Source organism: Schistocerca serialis, chromosome 1 (genome assembly GCF_023864345.2).
Source record: "Schistocerca serialis cubense isolate TAMUIC-IGC-003099 chromosome 1, iqSchSeri2.2, whole genome shotgun sequence".
Classification (NCBI taxonomy): domain Eukaryota; kingdom Metazoa; phylum Arthropoda; class Insecta; order Orthoptera; family Acrididae; genus Schistocerca; species Schistocerca serialis.
In genome coordinates, this window is record NC_064638.1 from 130,235,739 (window position 1) to 130,257,668 (window position 21,930).

Sequence of the window (21,930 nt, forward strand, 5' to 3'; positions counted from 1 at the left end):
CAGTGCCACAAGATGATAATGTGTAGACTGCAATGCTAATGAAAGAAAAATTGTTGAAGCATTGGCAATATCAGCTGTTCTCACCTGACCAAAGATCAACAAATTCGGTTGTATTCATACAAGGATTTCATGGAGTTTTACAAACGGCATGGACTGAAGCACAAAACATTAGCCATGTTTCAGGTTATACCCAATAAAATGGTGCATTACGGTCCACAGATATGATTGATACATGCGAAACTTACAAGGAATTTTAGAAAGTGCTTCTCAGTAAGTATTGGTCTGGTGGCATGCAAGAATGATTAAAGAAATAAGTATTTATCCCAGAATCTTTCTGTGCAAAATCTGGAAGTCTGTGGTGATACTTTGAGAAGTATTTAAACAAAGCAAGATACTGGGATGAGCCCATAATGCATAAGGATATTTTGCAGATTTTGAAGGCAAAAAATCTGGCTGACATGGGAGAAATATTAGTATATTCATCAGAGGAGAATTTAGAATTTATGCCAGTCTTGGACTCCATTGTATAGATCCAAGAAGATATTAAGGCAAGGGCAGATAGACACAGCTTGTACTTGGAGACAAATAATGCCTACGGCAGCCATGCGTGCAATCAGCTGATTCAAGAAACAAATGCAAGTTGCACTCTGCAGCATTTTAATTATTACAACCAACATTGTAACCAGTGTCATGGCAATGGGAAAAACTTCTGCTATAGCAAAAACAGACAGAATAGACGTGATGGCTGATACAATCCAGGATATAATGTAAATCGAAATACTACAAATTGGCAAAACAATAACAGACAGATGCAGTCCCCTGCGCCAATTAATAATGGCTGGAGACAACAGACACCAGTTATTACAGAAGTGAGAGAGGGTGTGATTCACACATCCGACTGAATTGTACCCCAGAGAAATGGTCGAGGAAAGGCATTGGGGCCGTGGGCAGAAAGTTCGTATGATGAGTTATAATGAGAGAAAGTTAATAGAAGAGGGGCTTTGTGTTGACACACCCAAATGTTCAGAAGAATACTTATTAGAACCCATATCTGCAATTAAAGTTGTAATAGAGGGTATTCCAGTGACAGTAGTTTTGGATACGGGCACATTGGTAAATGCAGTGTCTATGAACCTATTTAATAAATTAATAAAGAAGATCCAGTTAGCGACTTTTCTTGCACAACATTGCAAGATACTAGGAGTGTTTGGCATGTGATCCCAACCTGTGAGACAGCAGATGATGCTAAAATGGAATCTAGGAAATGCAGCGATAACATATGTGTTCTTAGTAGTTGACAAATTAATAGTTGACTGCATTCTTGGATTGGAGACTATCCGGGAGAAGGATGCAAAATTAGACTTCTCTACCAGGAAGGTAAATTTTTGGATTGACAGAGCCCTACTCCAGGCAGACTTGTTAAGAAAAGAAGGAAAATGTGGAAGATACTGCCAAGGGGCAAAGTTATGACTTATAATAAAAGAGTGCTGCCAATTTAAGACAAGTTTGATTAGAGTAATGCAAGTAGTAGAAATATCTGAGCAGCTAGAACAGAAGTTAAGTGAGTGAAAGCACCTTAAGGAAGAGCAAAGGACACAATTGTCTGCTCTATTACGCAAGTATATGAGATTATTCGAATAGCAACCACGTATCATCAAGCCACACAGAACATACTGCCATAGTTTCCAACCTGTTTGTTGGAAACTATGCAATGCAGTTGACCAAGAAATACAAAGCATGTTGGACTGGAATCTGATTAAACCTTCAAACAGTCTCTACTGCAGTCCACTTCTCATTGTGCCAAATCCAGGTGGAAAAGTACATCTAGTAGTCGATGCTCATGTAATTAACACAATTATTGTAACAGTATGTACTCACTCAGAAAATATAGATGAGCTGTTTCAAAAGTTCAATGGAAATGAAAAGGCAAGAAAAAGAAAGACAGATTTTAGAGGATATTATGAAGAAAATCCTTTTGCCTTGGAGAAAGAGTATTATTATGTACACCTCCATGTGCATCATTACTAAACAAAACAAATAAGAAATGGCAATGAATGTATGAAAAACCATTTGAGGTAATTAGGATACCAAATCCAGGAGCATATCTATTAGGACAGCCTGAAACAACAAATGTAAATGGGTTTTGTCCCTATCATGATTTGAGAAAGAAAATAATTTAAACTAAGAATAATACAAGCAGCTTTTTTTATAGTTTCAGATAAGCATATGATGATTCAATAGAAATGCATGAGAGATGATTCACAGTGAATATGCAAATATATATGTTTTGTTTCAGCAACATGATTTTTAGTTTATTAAGGAAAAGTTAATTACGATGTTTCTTAATTTCAGTTAAAACTATAGTTATTAGTGGATATCTGTTCCAGTTTTTTATAAAAATGTTAATATTAGGTACATGGGAATATTCACATCAAGAGCATGTGACTACATATATTCAAGGAAACAGCATATGACTACAGAGGAATAAATATTTCAAAGACAAAAGTCAGTTCACTTGATGGAGTTTTTATGAAATTTGTTTGAGAAAGGTTACAAACAAGGATACTAGGAAGGACAATGCTGGAACACATTGAGCGAGATATGTGTGATGTTTGTGGGGTGTTTGAAATTAAATTGTCAATATTTAAAGTAACAGTTATGATATAAAATAAACAGAACTGACTGGGCTGAACTTATGTAGATTTGGCGATGGTAAATAAATTTTTAATCAAATTCTGTAAAAGTTAGAATCAGTTTTGAAGACTGACAGAAGTGTGGGTCAGTGATGTATACTGTGAACAAAAATGAACTTCCAAGGACGTGTTGTGTGTTACTAGGTGCGAAATAAGTTATGAACACATGCTGGTGCAGTGTCATAAAAAGTAACTAGTGAAGAGATGTAAGATTAGTTGGTTTGAATAAAGGGGGGGGGGGGGAGGAGGGGGAAGGGACCAAACTATGAGGTCATCAGTCCCTTCTTCTGAATAAAACAATGCCACAAGTGTGAGAATAAAACAAATGAGACTGACAACACAACAGAATGAAAGGAAAAATCACAAGAATGATAAAGGGCAACAAAGTTGCAAATGGACAAAAGGGGGACAAGAAAACCACAGAAATGCAAGAAACGGGATGAAGAGAGTAAAATAACAAAGCAGATGACCATGGCTGGCTGACTATGAAAATAAAAAGAAGCCAGACACTCTGCAACACATTAAAACCTCCACCCTAGAAGCACTAGGGTGGAGGACACAGAGGGACAAAGGACATGCGCTAAAACTTAGATAAAATGATAAAAACCACACTCATGAATACAATGTAAAACCGAATCAGCCAATGAGGTGTTGTCAGATAAAATTGGCGGCAACGAGTCTGGTAACCCAAGTTTCCATCGCTGGGCACTCAGCGTGGGACAGTGCATGAGAAGATGGGCCAATGTCAACCGAGTGCCTCACTGACACTGAAGTGGATCTTCACGGTGCAGGAGGTAACCATGCATTGCCCAAGCGTGGCCAATGTGGAGCTAGCAGAGGACAACTGATTTCCTTCGAGAGGCCCGCATGGAAGACTTCCACACATTCATAGTATCCTTAATGACACGCAGTTTGTTGTGTGTACTGTTATGCCATTCCATCTCCCAAAGCTGAAAAACCCTGTGGCATAAGTCAGAATGCAGGTCAGGTTCAGAGATGCCCATCACCAGAAGCAGTTTCCACGTAGCCCGTTCAGCCAGTGTCGGCAAGTTCGTTACCTGGGATTCTGACATGACCTAGGGTCCAGACAAACACCACTGAATGATTGGACCATTCCACGGCATAGATGGACTCCTGGATGGTCGCTACCAAAGGATGATGAGGGTAGCATTGGTCGATAGCTTGTAGGCTGCTCAAGGAGTCAGTACACAGGAGAAATGACTTGCCTGGTAATGAGCGGATGAGCTCAAGAGCACGAAATATGTCCGCCAGCTCTGCAGTGAAAACACTGCAGCCATCAGGCAAGGAATTCTGAGCTATATGTCCTCCATGAATATAGGCAAAGCCAATGTGACCATCGGCCATCAAGCCATCAGTGTAAACCACTTCATGGCCCCAGGGATGCAAGAGTGGTTGGTTATCTGTGTGCTAAAGAGCAAAGATATACTCAAATGCGGCATATATTATAACAATTATTATGCTTCATTAAAATAGTATGTGAAAACACCAAAGGGAATTATCACCAGAGTTTACCATCAACAACGTGAGTGTGTTGATATGGTACTCTGATATTCATAAGTGACTATATAAAGACAAAAATTGCTAAATGTAATGAAAGATTAACTGAATTCTGAGTAATAAAGTTGTGTACTAATTCTTCCAAATCTCTGAATTCAGAACAGTAGCATGAAAATGAGAAGTATATGTACTAACCTGTTCTCTTAGAGTCCTTTTCCATCAGTAATGATTAGCATTGGTACTTGTTCTGGGGTATGTTACATGTTCACACATCACTGAATGATGATATGAGGGTCTGATCCAGCCTTTCTTGTACCTGAGGACCAACCCTACTCCTAAACATCCCTACCATCACACATACAGTAGCAAGAGGGTCACCCTCTGTCTCTCCCCACATCTGTCCTGCACCTTCCATGAGACGTCATGCTGATGTTGCTACCAATAGATCTTCACATTTGTTTATACCTGACTCCACCAATGCAAGAGCACATTATATAAAGACACTTTAAGATCTGTCAGTTAAAATTTTAAATAACTTTTGTAAATTACTTGGTGAAACATAAGGTTAACTTAGCCTTGTTCCAGGTTTTCCATGGTTTCCGTTAGGAACACTCACCCAAATGGGAAAATTGTTCTGATCAGAACCTCATGGCCACATTAGCCATTTGCAGAGTTACTTAAATGGTTAATGTCAAATTATTTAACCTCATGATCAGTAGCGAGTGATTATGAAAGCTATACAGATTACATAAGCGGCTAAAGTTGTCAACTGCCACAAGCATATTCCACTCAGTAATATTGTATTAAAACAGTAGTCAGTTTTAATTGTAAATTTGACTTCAAATTGTCTAAAGAAAGAAAATTCTCAACCAAGAGGGGGAATATGGTGTAACAATGTATGAAAAACTCTAATTTGGGTGTGACGAATTGATACTGTGGTGAACGGCACATACCAACTGCGAGACTAGGACGTTCTGTGCTACAAATGCATATCTGTGTCTTACCAAACCAAATATTTTGTTTTAGGGACTCTTTGTGAAGGAAATGGAGAGATCAGATGTGTGAGAGGAGGAGAGAGGTTGTATTGTTGTGAGATGCCATTACGGTATATCGTAAATGTTCAAATAGTTTTTTGCACAAAATAAAAACCAATAACTAACATCAAGCATTCAAGGTGTGTATATGTCCATACCAAAATTAATTAATTATCATGGTACAGATATTAGAAGACATAGATTGCTCGGAGGTGAAGTTTGGAACGATAGTGTGAACCTGCATTTTTGATGGTGATAATTCATCAAGAGGTTATCTCTGAATTAATAAACTTTAATTTGCTAAATTGTTGGACCTGTTGTCCAGACACATCAAACAACATAGCACACATTTGTGCTGAATGATCCCTGTAGCTAGTAAAGGTTTTAGAGATTTCAGGTGGAGCAGGTAACGACAAGGAATTTCAATGAGATCACCACTGTGGAATACACATCTTGCTCTCCTGTGGTATTTAAAATGAAATATTTATATTTTCCAGGTTTTCATGAGAGTAAAGATAAAAGGAAATAAGGAACTAAGCTAAACCAGCTAAAACCAATAACTAAACCAATAAGTAAAATAAAAGCACACATAAAGAATATTTATTTATAATAATAAGTAACCAAGGAATAATTTTAATTAACTAACCAACAGTAAAATAATATATTAAATATATGAGTCTCTATGTACATGGGACATAAAATGATGATGATTACTTAATCCATGGAGTTAAGCTGCCCATGCTTGATAGGACTGATGTGGTTTCTTCCCACAGTGGTAATACTCAACCTGGAATGCAATAACATGGATGCACTTACAGTAGTATTGTGAAGAAAGTTCACATTGGACAAACATTAAGGTAGACAGATCCTGCAAAGGGGCGACTTAACGTAGGGCTTGTTACATTCTTGGCAATATCCATGAAAGGAACAAGGCATGACATAAAACAGCATCAGTAATCCCAAAAGCCTGAAAGTGTTATGGCAGACATTTATCATATGGATCCCATTCCTCAGCAGCCTCATCATACGTAGAAAAGGGAGGCGGATAAACCATGGGGGCTGCGGAGGGCAAAACAGCAGGTGACACAGACTGAGGAGCATGTTGACTAGACAAAATAGAAGCTAATGATTGAAGTACCTGAGACTGATTGTCCATCGCCTGTGATAGATGGTGCAACACCATGCCAAATGATTCTTAATGGTCATAAAATATCCTCTGTAACACCATTAGCCATTGTGAGGATAAATGGAGGACCAATCAAAGTAGAAATTTGTGTAGCGAACAGGACCATACTCATTGGAATCATATTGCAATTAGGTGTAAGTATAACATGAACAGAAGACTAAAAACAACTTTATTCCATAGAAGCATTAACAACTTGAATACAATATTTGAGTAACATTCAGCAGGAACCAGTTATGTACACAAAAAACTGTGGCAGTAAACGTAGAGAACTGAGGCTGAGCGTAGCTCGTCTAGCCTTAAACAGATGGGGCCTGCCTTTTGAAAGTACACACATGTTACTGAAAAAACATTTAAAAAATACATCATAACTGATGAAGAAAGGGCAGCTGGTTTAAAGAGAATGAAAAAGTTTTGAAATCAGAAGAGGAAGCTGGAAAGCCAGATCTCTACTTGGAAGACTTAAGTGTGTATGGAATGATTCAAGTGCTCCGATGCAAATGGAAACATGTAAAAACAAACTTATTGCCATACTGATTACTGCTATTCACACTTACAACATCTAAATATAATTGAGTAAATTAGTAGAAATAGGCCAGCTTAAGATGACTAACAGAAATCTTCATTACTTTATCTTCTGTCTTGAATGTGAAGAACTTGAGTAAATGATGAATCACTTCATGAGGGCTTTGATATGGTTGTTTGAGTCAACTCTTTACCTGAGCAATCATGTCAAATATATGGCATGTACTTTTAAGATCCTTGTGGATGAAAGTAGTTTCATTGGCCTTGTGGGAATACTCTGTAAATTTTAGTGATTCATCCTTTTCTTCATTCGGTAACTAGAAAGGGCAAAATACATCACAATAGAAGTTCCTGAAAGATATCACTAGACAACTTCAGTAAAGTACGATACAATATTTCTGTCATTGTGGAATCAATTCTGGCTCTTAGTAAGTCACTCCTGAAATAATAGTTGCTGTTGTTGTGGTGCCCAATAGCTGACTGGTAAAATTAAGCCACAACTGTCTGTCTGTGAGCATTGCTATCAAATGAACCACTCGTAGTACTGGTCACAGATGTTATTTTCTGCAGCTGTAACTTTCATGCAATTTCACAGAGTTTGGATAGGAAGACACAGGAAATGCAATTAAGCAGACTGCTTTCTGTTTTTGTTAGAAATTTTGATATAAAATTTAACTGCAAAAATCTTCAGAAATTATCATATTTATGTGTTCTTCAGAATGATTAAAAATGGAGAGAAGAATAAATTTGAAGGCTTGTGATATCTTCTCAGTGCATGGGAATATAACTTCAAAATCAATTATAGTCAACTATATATGAAATTGGATTTGTGGTTTGTAGGATATAAGCAAGTTTCTGTTATCTAAGAGGATGAAACAGTTGGAAGGATGTGGAAAAATTTGAAGGTCACAAATGAATTTAATGTAATGGGAATATTGCTAATTTTGATGCACAGATCAGGAAAAATAAATTAAGTACAATGAAATATTTATTTTTCATTGCATTACAGAAAAAAAGTTGGCTCTGGTTACAGATGTTATATTACTTACATTAAGCTTGCAGTGACTTATAAGAAATTTTTATTTCCTAAACAGAAAAAATCACTATTTATTTCTCCGCTTTTTAAAACAATGCTACACGTGTGATTGGAAGACTGTCCTTCCCCTGAAGAACTCCCTTGCCTTTCTCTGATGGTAGAGCTGATCTGCTCTATTTAAAATGGACTCCATTTCATGGTAAAATGTGGCATCATTGTCAGAAGTGAAATTAGTGATAAGTGACATGAAAAAAAATGCCAGAATCAACTGGGAATTGACCCTCAGATCTTAGGATTCGAAGTCTGGCACTTATCAATATGCCACATCACTTGCATAACTCTAAACATAGCATATCTCTTGATTACAAATACATTAGTATTCTCAAACAAAATCATCCTCCATGAAGTATGTGAAGAATACCTTAACACATACTAACTAAGTGTGTTCACCTTTTTTATAAAAGAATTGTGATCATTTTTACTTTAATGCATTAAGACTTATTTGGAGCACACTACTTAGTTAAATCCATATCAGCTGGCTGGCTTATCTCGTGTCAAATGACTATGTACTCTGTTTGCTTTGGCTGGCCTCTGACTTGTAGCTTACCTACTATGGTAGAACTGGAGAGAACCAGACAGAATGAACTGTTCAGAAACTTCAATTTACTTTCTTGTTAACTGAATCTCCTATAAAGTTCCAAAAACTGACTCACAACATACAGGTCAATGAGCAGGAAGAAAATGGAACTATTGCACTAGATGCACTTGTCTCATAATTATCTATACTGGAATGAAAGAGAAATAATTTTATAAGCTAGGTATCACAGCCAAAAGTCTTAGAATGCAATCAATGAAAGATACAGGGGAAATGTCACAGACATCGGATTCAGATTTACATAAAATATAAATCCAGAATTTAAAAGTGAATTTGTGACACGCAAGATTTCACTTCAACACAAAAAATGACTCCCAAGTTGGCTTACACATCTAAATAAACGTGCAAAATGCACAAATTTTGCTCTGAGCAGGTTTTTCTCATCTCCTACACTACTGTGTTAAATAGGAAATTACAGTGTCGGCTTACAACACTGAAAACAGCAAAAATCATGGGTCCAGGGAGAGATGGTATAGTTATCAGCTATACACAGAAATGCAGATTGGTTAACCCTTATTTTAACCATAATATGTCACAGATCTATCAAATGAAAAACTGTGCCAAAAGTTGGAAGAAAGAACAGATCTTGCTTATCTACAGAAGGGATCCACACAACTAACAATCAACATCATTGACATCCATCTGGTGAAGACTCATAGAACATATTCTCAGCCACATGTATTGTGGTATGAACTCAAACATGTATTCTGAAAACACTGTTCAGCCAAAACTCATCTTATGTGGTTTCTTTTTGTTTTTTCTTTTTCTTCTTTTTTTTTCACTTAATGTTCTGGACGTTGTAGATCAAGACAACCAAGAAGATACAATATTCCTTGATTTCTGAAAAGCATTTGAATCAGTAATACACAATGCTTATCAACAAAAGTATGATCATGTGGAGTATCAAACAAAATTTGTGATTAGAATGAGGATTTCTTGTTCAAGAGGATACAGTATGTGGTTTTTTTTTTTTGTTTTTTCTTTTTCTTTTTTTTTTTCACTTAATGTTCTGGACGTTGTAGATCAAGGCAACCAAGAAGATACAATATTCCTTGATTTCTGAAAAGCATTTGAATCAGTAATACACAATGCTTATCAACAAAAGTATGATCATGTGGAGTATCAAACAAAATTTGTGATTAGAATGAGGATTTCTTTTTCAAGAGGATACAGTATGTTATCTTGGGAGGAAAATCAACAACGGGTGTGGAAGCAGATAGTGGCCCAGGTATGTGTATTGGGATATTTATTGTTCATGTTGTATGCTAATGACCTTGCTGACATAATTTATAGTAACCTCAGCCTTTCCTAGATGATACATTATATACAACAAAGCACTACCTGAATAAAAACTAGCACAAATATTGAGTCTGATCTTGATAAGATCTCAAAGTGTTGCAAAGATTAGCAGCTTGTGTTAAATGTACAGAAGCATAAAACTGCACCTCAAAAAACACAGAAAAATAGTGTCCTATGACTACAATATCAGTAAGGCACAACTGGAATTAGTCAACTCATACTAATAATTAGGAGTAATAGTTTGTGGGGTATGATGTGGAATGATCACATAGGCTCAGTTATAGCTAAAGCGGGTAGTAGGCTTTGGTTCATTGGTAGGATAATGCTAAAATGTGATCAGTCTACACCAGAGAGCACTCATGTGACCCATACCAGAGTATTGCTCAGTTTTGTGGCACTCGTACAAAATATGACTAACAGATTATACTGAATGTATACAAATGGTAATAGCTTGTTTGATCCTTGTGATAGAGTTATGGAAATACCAAGAAACTTGAACTTCAAGATAAATGCCAACTTCCTGCAAAAGCTTAGTTACAAAGTTTCAAGAACCACATTTAAGTGACAAATCCAGGAATATACTTCAGTTCACTACTATGAAGACAATCTTTGCAACACTTTGAGCTCTTGTCAAGATCTGACTCAACATTTGTACTAGTTTTTATTCAGACAGTATTTTGTTGTAGATAATGTGTCATCTGGAAAAGGTTGAGGTTACTATTAATTCTGCCTGCAAGGTCGTTAGCATACAACATGAACAATTAGGAGCCCAATACACTTCTCTGGGCCACTATCTACTTCCACATCTGTTGATGATTTTCCACCAAAGATTACATACTGCATCCTCCTGAACAGGGAATACTCATTCTAATCACAAATTTTGTTTGGTACACCACATGGTCATACTTTTGTTAATAACCATTGTTGTACATACTGATTCAAATGCTTTTCAGAAATCAGGGAATAATGCACTTTCTTGGGTGCCTTGATCTACAGCCTTCAGGTCGTTTTGTGAAAGTAACATAAGAAGAGTTTTGCATGAACGATGTTTTCAGAACCAATGTTTGAGTTCAGACTACAGTACATTTTGAGTGCAGAATATATTCTAAGATCCTGCAACAGATGAATGTCAGTGATGTTGGATGGTAATTGTGTAGGTGACATCTATAGACAGGAAAGATATGTTCTTGCAGAGGTGTTTAAGTAATCATTCTTCCTGCACTCCATACATGAACATAACAGGGAGAAATATTAATGTGTAGTGCAATGGAAAGTAACTTCTGCCATTCACTTTACAGTAGTCTGCGGAGTATGGATGTAGATCTAGATATATGATAATATGTTGTTAAATAATCAGTTGTAAACACAAATTTCAGTGAAATAAAAGTAAATAAAGACAGTCAAAATAATCAAAATATGTATCTTCTCAACAATGTATAGTGAGGTAGCAGTACTAACACTGTACTCATTGTGTCTTCTTAAAGTGCAGGGGCAAATGTAGCAGTCATTGTGGTCTACAGTCCTAAGACTGTTTTGATGCAGCTATCCACAGAAGTCTATCCTGTATATGCCTCATCATTTCCGTGTAGCTACTTCAATCTACATACATTGGAACCTGCTTATTATTGTCAAGTCTTGGTTTCCATCTGTAGTTTTAATCTCCCACCCCCAACTCCTGCACATCCCTCAATAACCAAACTGAGAGTTCTTTGATGCCTCAGAATGTCTCCTATCCTCAAACTTTTTTTTTCCACAATTTGATTTGATACTTCTTCATTGTGTATCCATTTTATTCATCTAATTTTCAACACTCTTCTGCAGCACCACCAACCCAAAATTTCTATTCTGTTCTTGTCTGAACTGTTTATAATACTCATTTCACTTTCGTACAAAACTATACACCATACAAATCCTTTCAGAAAAGTTCCCTAACACTTAAATTTGTATTCAATATTTACAAATTTGTCATTATGAGAAAAGCTTCTCTCGATGTTACTAGTCTGCATTTTATATACTCTCAGTTATTTTGTTGCTCAAATGGCAAATTTCCTCCACTAATCATTTCATAGTAAAATTCCCTTGGTTTGACCTGATTTCTTTTGACTGCATTCCAATGCTCTTGTTTTAATTTATAATCTGTTTCCAAGACACAGTCTATTCAACTGTTCTCCGAAGTCATTTGCCATCCCTGACATAATTACAATGTAATCATCAAACCCTAATGTTTTTCTTCTCTCTGCCTTTTCTAATTTCTCCTTGGTTTACTTTACTGCTGAGTCAGTGCCTAGATTGAAAAAAGGGGGGATAGACTGCAATTCTGTTCCAGTCCCTTCTCGATCGCTGTCTCCCTTTATTGGATTTTGATTTGTATGACTGCAGTCTGATATCTATACAAGTTATTGACAAACTTATGCCCTCTGTATTTTATTCCTGTTACCTTCTGAATTTTAGAGAGCGTGTTCCAACCAACATAGTGAAAAGCTTTCTCTACATTTATTAATGATATAATGTATTTCTTCAGATTAGTATTGTGTGTTCCAACACTTCTCCAGAACCCAAAGAGACCTTTCTCAAGGTCAGCTTCCATATGTCTTCCCATTATTCTATACAAAACTTTTGTTCATATTTTGCAGCCATGCCTCATCGGCCTAATGCCTCTGTAAAATCTACTCTTGCCAGCAACTGCCTGCTTTATAATTATTGCATTCTTCTTGAAGTCTGAATCTACTTCACCTGCCATTCCAGATGGAATAGTTTTGTCATGGCTGATACTCCCAATGATCTCAATAGTTCTGAAGGAATGTTGTTTTAAACTAGGTATTCCAGTAAGATTTCACTCTGCAGCGGAGTGTGCGCTGATATGAAGCTTCCTGACAGATTAAAACTTTGTGCCCGACTGAGACTCAAACTCGGGACCTTTGCCTTTCGTGGGCAAGTGCTCTACCAAGGTTTTAGGTATTCCAGTGTTCAGTCAAAATTTCTTGTAACATCTCATCTTCTTCTACTTCCTCTTCCTGTCGCATAATTTTGTCTTTGTGTGTTATTCCTTTGTAATCTTGATGTATTTGTTTCCCCTTTGAGCCTCCCCTTCTTTGCTTAGTACTGGCTTGTCATTTGAGCTCTTAATATACAGGTGCTTCTCTTTTCTGCAAATTCTCTTTAAATTTCTTATAGGCAGCATCTATCTTTTCTGTAGTTATACATGCTTCTATAATTTGGTTTTCCCCTATAACTATTCCTGCTTTGCCATATTGCACTTTCTGTCAGTCTTGCTGTTTAAATGCCTGCATTCCATTTTGCATATTTAAATTTTCTTCTCTAATCAATGAAATTCAATATCTCCTATGTTATCCAAGGATACACAGTGGATCGTGTAACTGATTTTCTGCTGCCTTTATTATTCTGTCACTTGGAGCTACTCACTTGTCTTCTGTTGCATTCCTTTCCTTGGGTTCAATCATTTGTTTCTTAATGCTCCCTTTAAAATCAGCTAAATACAGAAAAATAGTATCTTCCATTATCATGATGGGCTGCAGCTGCATATTGTGTGAGATCAAGCTATAATGAGACTAAAATAGGCACAGTGGAAGTGGAGTGAAAAGTTACCTTTTACAGTAATGGAAACAAAATAATACTGAGTACATCTTTCATTTATTATTAAGTTTATTTGTACTACATATAAAATATATAACCGTAAACCAGTAATAAACATTGAGTACTGGTTTCCACATGTTATTAGTCACACATTTAAAACTGACATATTGCCACTACAAGTATTTCACGTAATCTCAATAGGTGAAAACTTCCAAACCATCTCTGTCAATTTAAAATAATGAATCTTTAGCTAGCAAACTGACATTATTGCTATTATTGTGATAAAAAACAATCTCTACACATTATAACACTAGTACAAAAATAAATTAATTACAAAAGTAATAAGATGATGTAGTTTGCATGTTTGGAGCACTCTATATTGTTAATTTACAAAGCTGTATATTAAAATATATTACAGAGCCTCTTGGAGCTATATAATTGTAACTATTATACAATAATCATGTAACTGCTGCATGTGAAAAACTATTCAGCATTCTTATTTCTTCATTTTGATTTTGCACTCAATGAAAAAGTACATGAAAAATCATTTGATTAATGAATTGATTAAGGATTTTATCTATACATTATGTCAAAGTGATGGAAATTCAGTAATGTGTGGTAGATAATACTGACAAACTACCATGATAAAGGCCATGCAAAATCGATGCTATGTGAATGTGTAGTGTTTGTTTTTCATGGAATCACCCTCTGCCATGCACTTCACAGGGGTTTGCAGAATATAGATGTAGAGTGTGACAAAAAGAAGCTAACCACTTTGCTTGGGAGAAAGACCAATAGCTTGCTTTATATATACGAATTAAACTCACAGATGCCATATAATTTTATGTGTTCAACAATTACATTTTATTTCTGATAATCTCCCCATTGTGACTGTTCTAACATACTAGTGATGTAAGTGGAATTGGATGTGATTTTAGTGTTACCTTGAAATGAAATTGTTTCTTTTATTAACTTTGTACCATTGAACAAAATATTTAATACAAAATACATGAAATATTAAAGCCTGTAGCAGACTATAAACTATGGTATGTATTCAAGATGTCTCTGATAACAGTAAATATAAATAAATGCTTTAGTGTGATTTTAAATTAGTTTTAATAATACATATAATACCAAATTTGTATGTGATATTTCTGATAGACAGTCTTTATGTACAAGAAAAATTCTCACCTATGATAGTAAAAGTATTTTATTTATTTTCTTTGCTTTTTGTGTTTATTAAAAAATGTGGTCACTAGAAAACTCTTGAGTCCTCACATATCTCCATATGTCTCTGTACATTGTATTATGTGCAACTATTAGGGCAAAAGTAAATGTTCTGTTTTCTAGTTCTGGAACTTACAACACTTTCACTATTAGTCACAGCCGAAGTACTATGGGTCCTCTGGTATATCAATTGGAGGCACATCATCAGACGACCGCTCTTCAAATTCAGAATCTCCAATTGTGGGAGGTGGATCACGTGGACGTATCATCATGGTGACTCTTCTTAGAGAGCGATCTCCAAGCCAGTACTGCCAGATAATGCCTCTGTAAGATGGCCGTGGTTGTCCCGGAGCAAACCAGACACCATTGAGGTTGGCTTCGAAACAACTGAAATTTCAAAGTAAAAATTATTTCCTACACAAGAAGGGATTAACAACAAGAATAAAAATTTTTAGTAAGCTGTACCAGTTGTGTATTTTAAGCCAGTAAATTGACAATCTTTCTTCCAGTTATGGGCTACTAAATGGTTCCAGAAAAGCCTAATTTGTAACAATAGTGAAATGACTTTATATTCATGACTGGTGAAGAAGTTAGGCAAATAGAATAAACCTATCATTAAGGTTCTCTGTGTGTTCCTCTTTGTATGTCTGAAACTCCCAATTAAGGGAATAAATTTTCTGATGTACACTGTAAATAAGAAGAACAAATATGACAGTCCTTAAAACTACCATGAAACTCTAGTTAACTCTACAAGTACATTTATAGCTATGTGGGATTGAGTGCTGAGGCATCAGGTAACCAAATATTCCCTCTCTGGTTCTGTGGGTTTTTTCTAAAGAAACAGTGACTGCTGCACAATACGCCAGAAGCGAATGCGCGAAGCCCTTAATGACTACTGTAACAAACACAATCTTATCTAAAGACCTCTCACACAACTAAAGGAAATTCTTGTTATATGTATGTGGCACCAAAGTGTATATGGTGAATAGTACAGTGAGAAGTTACCCTCTGTCATGCACTTCACAGTGATTTGCAGAATATAGATGTAGGTGTATATTCCTTTTCTCTTGCCACACTATCCTCTTCCAAAAGCAACTAGAACCTCAGACAAGGAGGAGACTGAGGAAATGTATGATGAGATAAAAGAAATTATTCAGATGGTTAAGGGAACCAAAAATTTAATAGTCATAAGGGACTGGAGTTCAATAGTAGGAAAAGGAACAGAAGGAAACATAATAGGGGAATATGAACTGGGAGAATGGAATGAAACAGAAAGTCATCTGGTAGAATTTTGCACAGAGAATAATTTAATCATAGCTAACACATCATTTAAGAATCATGAGAGAAGGTTATATATGTGGAAGAGACCTGGAGACACTGGAAGGTTTCAGATTGACTCTATAATGGTAAGACAGAGATTTAGGAACCAGGTTTTAAATTGTAAGACATTTTCAGTGGCAGATGTGGACTCTGGCCACAATTTACTGGTTATGAACTGCAGAATAAACCTGAAGAAACTGCAAAAAGGCAGAAATTTTAGGTTTTCAGAGAGAGCACTAGGGAACAGTTGACAGGAACAGGGGAAAGGAATGCAATAGAAGAAGAACAGGTTGCTTTGAGTGATGAAATAGTGAAGACAGCCGAGGATCAAGTAGGTAAAATGATGAGGGTTGGGAGAAATCCTTGGGTACCACACGAGATAGTGAATTTAATCAAGGAATGTAGATAATACAAAAATGCAACAAATGATGCAGGCAGTTGGGAATATAAACGTCTAAAATGAGATCGACAGGAAGTGCAAAATGGCTAAGCTGAAATGGCTGGAGGACAAATGTAAGGATGTAGAATCATATATCACTAGGGGTAAGGTAGATGCCGTCCACAGGAAAACTAAAGAGACCTTTGGAGAAAAAAGAACCACCTATAAGAATATCAAGAGCTCAGATGGAAAACCAGTCCTAAGCAAAGAAGAAAAAGCAAAAAGGGGGAAGACGTATATAGGGGCACTATACAAGGCAGATGTACTTGCAGACAATGTTATGGAAATGGAAGAGGACACAGAGGAAGATGAGAAGTGAGGTATGATCCTGTGTGAAGAATTTGTTAAAGCACTGAAAAACTTAAGTCTAAACAAGGCTCTAAGAATAGAAAACATTCTGTTAGAGCTACTGAAAGCCTTGAGAGAGCCAGCTATGACAAAACTCCTCCATCTGGTGACCAAGATGTATGAGACAGGTGAAATACCCTCAGACGTCTAGAAGAATATAATAATCCCAATTCCAAAGAAAACAGGTGCTGACAGGTGTGAAAGTTAGAAAACTATCAGTTTAATAAATCACAGCTGAAAAATACTAACATGAACCCTTTACAAAAGAATGGAAGAACTGGTAGAAGCTGACCTTAAGGAAGATCAGTCTGGATTCTGGAGAAATGTAGGAACCCACAAGGCAGTACTGTCCCTACGACTTCTCATAAAAGATAGATTAAAGAAAGGCAAACCTACATTTACAGCATTTGTAGACTTAGAGAAAACTATTGACAATGTTGACTGAAATACAGTCCATCAAATTCTAAAGGTGGTAGTGGTAAAATACAGTGAGTATAAGGCTATTTTCAATTTGCACAGAATGTAGGCGGCAGTTATAAGTGACGAGGGGTATGAAAGAGAAGCAGTGCTTGAGATAGGCGTGAGACAGGGTTGTAGCCTATCCCAGATGTTATTCAATCTGTATATTGAGCAAACAGTAAAAGAAACAAAAGAAAAATTTGGAGAAGAAATGAATGACATTGTAATTCTGTCAGAGACAGCAAAGGACTTGGAAGAACAGTCCTCCTTTCAAGATACTGCCCTTTCTGTTCAACAAAATGGGCAGTATCAGAAAGAAGGATATGAGATGAACATCAACAAAAGCAAAACAAAGGTAATGGAATGTAGTCGAATTAAATCAGGTGATGCTGAGGGGATTAGACAGGAAATGAGACACTTAAAGCAGCATTAGGATTTTGCTATTTGGGAAGCAAAATAACTGATGATGGTCAAAATAGGAAAGTAGACTGGTGATGCCATGAAAAGAGTTGCTGAAGAATAGAAATTTATTAATATTGAGTATAGATTTAAGTGCCAGGAAGTCCCTTCTGAAAGTATTTGTTAGGAGTGTAGCCATGTATGGAAGTGAAACATGGATGATGAACAGTTTAGACAAGAAGAGAATAGAAGCTTTCAAAATGTGGTGCTACAGAAGAATGCTAAAGATTAGATGCATAGATCAAATAGCTAATGAGGAGGTACTGAATAGAACTGGGGAGAAGAGAAATTTGTCATACAACCTGACTAAAAGAAGGGACCAGTTGGTAGCACACATTCTGGGACATCGGGGGATCACCAATTTGGTACTTGAAGGAAGTGGTGGTGTGGAGGGAGGGGGGGGGGGGGAGGTAAAAATCGTGAAAGAAAACCAAGAGATGGATATATTAAGCAGATTCAGAGGGATGTAGGTTGCAGTAGCTACTCAGAGATGAAGAGGCTTGCATAGAATAGAGTAGCATGGAGAGTTGCATCGAATCAGTCCTTGAACTGAAGAGCACAATGACTACAACAATAAGACCAGTAAACTACTTTTTGATTCATAAATTTATTTTCTTTAAATGCTGTAATTTGCAAGAAAACAGACACATTTATGTTGTCATGTAGGTCCTGGGATCAAATAACTGTTATTTCCCAGGCAGCTATGTCATTCGTAATGTGCTACTAGCCAGTTTGCATATGCAAAGAGAAGAAATGATTATCTTCCTTCACACCATCCATGTGTCTTTAATTCATGGTAATTCATGCAAATTGTTTGGTGATTTTGTTCAGCTACATGTAATCAATACTGAGGGGCATGTCCTATCTTTCTCCTTCATGAAAAATACAGAGAGGCTGAATTACTTTCTGATGGATGAATGGCATCACATCATAGCATCTTCTCTATTTATTTCTATAATATCTGCCATTCAAATGGAGAAATTCTATATGAGTGTTGAGTGGTTGGGGGGATGACACCCAAAGTTGATATGGGATCTCACTCTTTGTCATCTGACCTGCCTAGTCTCTACTTTGGACTTGAATGCACCTGAAAAGAGGTAGAATTCCCAACACTCAGTGAGGCTGTTTCTTGGTCAATCCAGGATGTATTGGTGGTCAGTTAGTAGATTTCTCTGGTACATAGTTAGTAATGATGGTGTGAAATCCCTGGACTGGTTCGGCTGTCCCTATACTTATGTCCTTAGGGATGAGCTGCAGCTAATCAAGCAAATTGGTGACCAGAGGTCTTCTGTCCACTTTTAATGACCCATAAATTTCTTTTGTGACATTGAGTAGCTTTTTGCACTTGACTAGAGCTTCACAATTAAATTGGAATATTGCCAAGAATCATCTCAATGACGATGCAAGAATAGGTGTGTCTTCAGTGGCATGCAATCTTCCAGAGCAATCAATGTTGCATGAACTTGTTGGAGTATCTTCATCAAACTTGAGCTCCAATATTCCACAATCTAACAGTTTGTCATGCCATCAAATAATAACATTAATTTTAGATTATGGCAAAGTTACAAATTCAAAGGGCTGTGTACTGTCATGCATAGTTATTCTCGCAACACAGGATCCTCTTGGTTTGGGGTAATTTTCATTTGTAGCTTTCAAGATTATGGTCTTTGAATCTTCACCTAACAATGATAAACATCCAATTGACAGAAAATTTCACCATAGAATGGACTAGTATCTGGATGGGTTAGCCATCAATGATGCTACACTCCTGGAAATGGAAAAAAGAACACATTGACACCGCTGTGTCAGACCCACCATACTTGCTCCGGACACTGCGAGAGGGCTGTACAAGCAACGATCACACGCACGGCACAGCGGACACACCAGGAACCGCGGTGTTGGCCGTCGAATGGCGCTAGCTGCGCAGCATTTGTGCACCGCCGCCGTCAGTGTCAGCCAGTTTGCCGTGGCATACGGAGCTCCATCGCAGTCTTTAACACTGGTAGCATGCCGCGACAGCGTGGACGTGAACCGTATGTGCAGTTGACGGACTTTGAGCGAGGGCGCATAGTGGGCATGCGGGAGGCCGGGTGGACGTACCGCTGAATTGCTCAACACGTGGGGCGTGAGGTCTGCACAGTACATCGATGTTGTCGCCAGTGGTCGGCGGAAGGTGCACGTGCCCGTCGACCTGGGACCGGACCGCAGCGACGCACGGATGCACGCCAAGACCGTAGGATCCTACCCAGTGCCGTAGGGGACCGCACCGCCACTTCCCAGCAAATTAGGGACACTGTTGCTCCTGGGGTATCGGCGAGGACCATTCGCAACCGTCTCCATGAAGCTGGGCTACGGTCCCGCACACCGTTAGGCCGTCTTCCGCTCACGCCCCAACATCGTGCAGCCCGCCTCCAGTGGTGTCGCGACAGGCGTGAATGGAGGGACGAATGGAGACGTGTCGTCTTCAGCGATGAGAGTCGCTTCTGCCTTGGTGCCAGTGATGGTCGTATGCGTGTTTGGCGCCGTGCAGGTGAGCGCCACAATCAGGACTGCATACGACCAAGGCACACAGGGCCAACACCCGGCATCATGGTGTGGGGAGCGATCTCCTACACTGGCCGTACACCACTGGTGATCGTCAAGGGGACACTGAATAGTGCACGGTACATCCAAACCGTCATCGAACCCATCGTTCTACCATTCCTAGACCGGCAAGGGAACTTGCTGTTCCAACGGGACAATGCACGTCCGCATGTATCCCGTGCCACCCAACGTGCTCTAGAAGGTGTAAGTCAACTACCCTGGCCAGCAAGATCTCCGGATCTGTCCCCCATTGAGCATGTTTGGGACTGGATGAAGCGTCGTCTCACGTGGTCTGCACGTCCAGCACGAACGCTGGTCCAACTGAGGCGCCAGGTGGAAATGGCATGGCAAGCCGTTCCACAGGACTACATCCAGCATCTCTACGATCGTCTCCATGGGAGAATAGCAGCCTGCATTGCTGCGAAAGGTGGATATACACTGTACTAGTGCCGACATTGTGAATGCTCTGTTGCCTGTGTCTATGTGCCTGTGGTTCTGTCAGTGTGATCATGTGATGTATCTGACCCCAGGAATGTGTCAATAAAGTTTCCCCTTCCTGGGACAATGAATTCACGGTGTTCTTATTTCAATTTCCAGGAGTGTATTAGTGTAAGTTTCTGACATTTTGGGAACTGTCATCTATGACTTGAAGTCATTCCCAGTGGCTCCCTAAATCAATATGCCAGGAGTAACTCCACTGCACCCGTGAAAATATTGGAAGTTGCCACAATATAGGCTGACAATAGTCATACAGGGTAGTGTAACAGAGCAAGGAGAAACAGTAGTTAGTGCATTTGACTTGCATACAGGAGGGTGACAGCTAAAATTTATTCTGACCATCCTGATTGAAGTTTTCCCTGATTTCCTAACCCGCTACATTGATTGGCATCTCATTTAGTTTGCTTTGTTTTGACAGATAGGTGAGCAGCAAGAAACTCTGTGTGGCAACTTGAAATGGCTACAGGGTGTTGGAGCTCAACATTGAACACAGTTTGTTCATGAGCCTCATCCAGCGTGTGGGCTATAATCATCTGTGGTCGGCAGGTGTGTGTAGAAGTGTCCTGTTGTCTGATGTCTTGTGGTGTAGTAGCTATTGAACACTCCCCTTCTTTCATTCCACTGGAGAATGGTTATAGCCAGTCACTGATGCTATTCAATCTGGACATTGAGCAAGTACTAAAGGAAACTGAGGAGAAATTTGGAGAGGAAATTGAAGTTCAAGGAGAAGAAACAAAAAATTTGAGGTTTCCAATGACATTGTAATTCAGTAAGAGCCAGGAAAGACTTGGAAAAGCAGGTGAATGGAATGGACAAACTTGAAAGTAGTTTATACGATGAATGTCAACAAGTGTAAAACCAGGTAATGTAATGATTAAATCAGGTGCTGCTAAAGGAATTATGCTATCTGATAGAGACAATGAAGCAGCACCCAGAAGGGACAAAGGAAACAAAATGAAACTTCATGGGTTGATAGAATATGTGATGTTCTTTCTATGATTACAAAGTTGAATCAATTTTCAAAGAAATGGGAGTGTTAGCCCACTTATCAGTATGTAGA

General features: G+C 38.0%; 1 protein-coding gene across 1 annotated transcript in view; it reads right to left on the bottom strand.

The window, feature by feature from the left end:
- Positions 1 to 13,620: 13,620 nt before the first annotated feature.
- Positions 13,621 to 21,930, bottom strand: part of LOC126455783 (angiopoietin-related protein 6-like) — a 1,041,335-nt gene continuing 1,033,025 nt past the window's right edge. Inside the window, exon 14 of the mRNA XM_050091581.1 lies at positions 13,621 to 15,151. Within this exon, the coding sequence (XP_049947538.1) occupies positions 14,932 to 15,151 (220 nt within the window). The 3' untranslated portion in view covers positions 13,621 to 14,931. The remainder of the gene's footprint in view (positions 15,152 to 21,930) is intronic.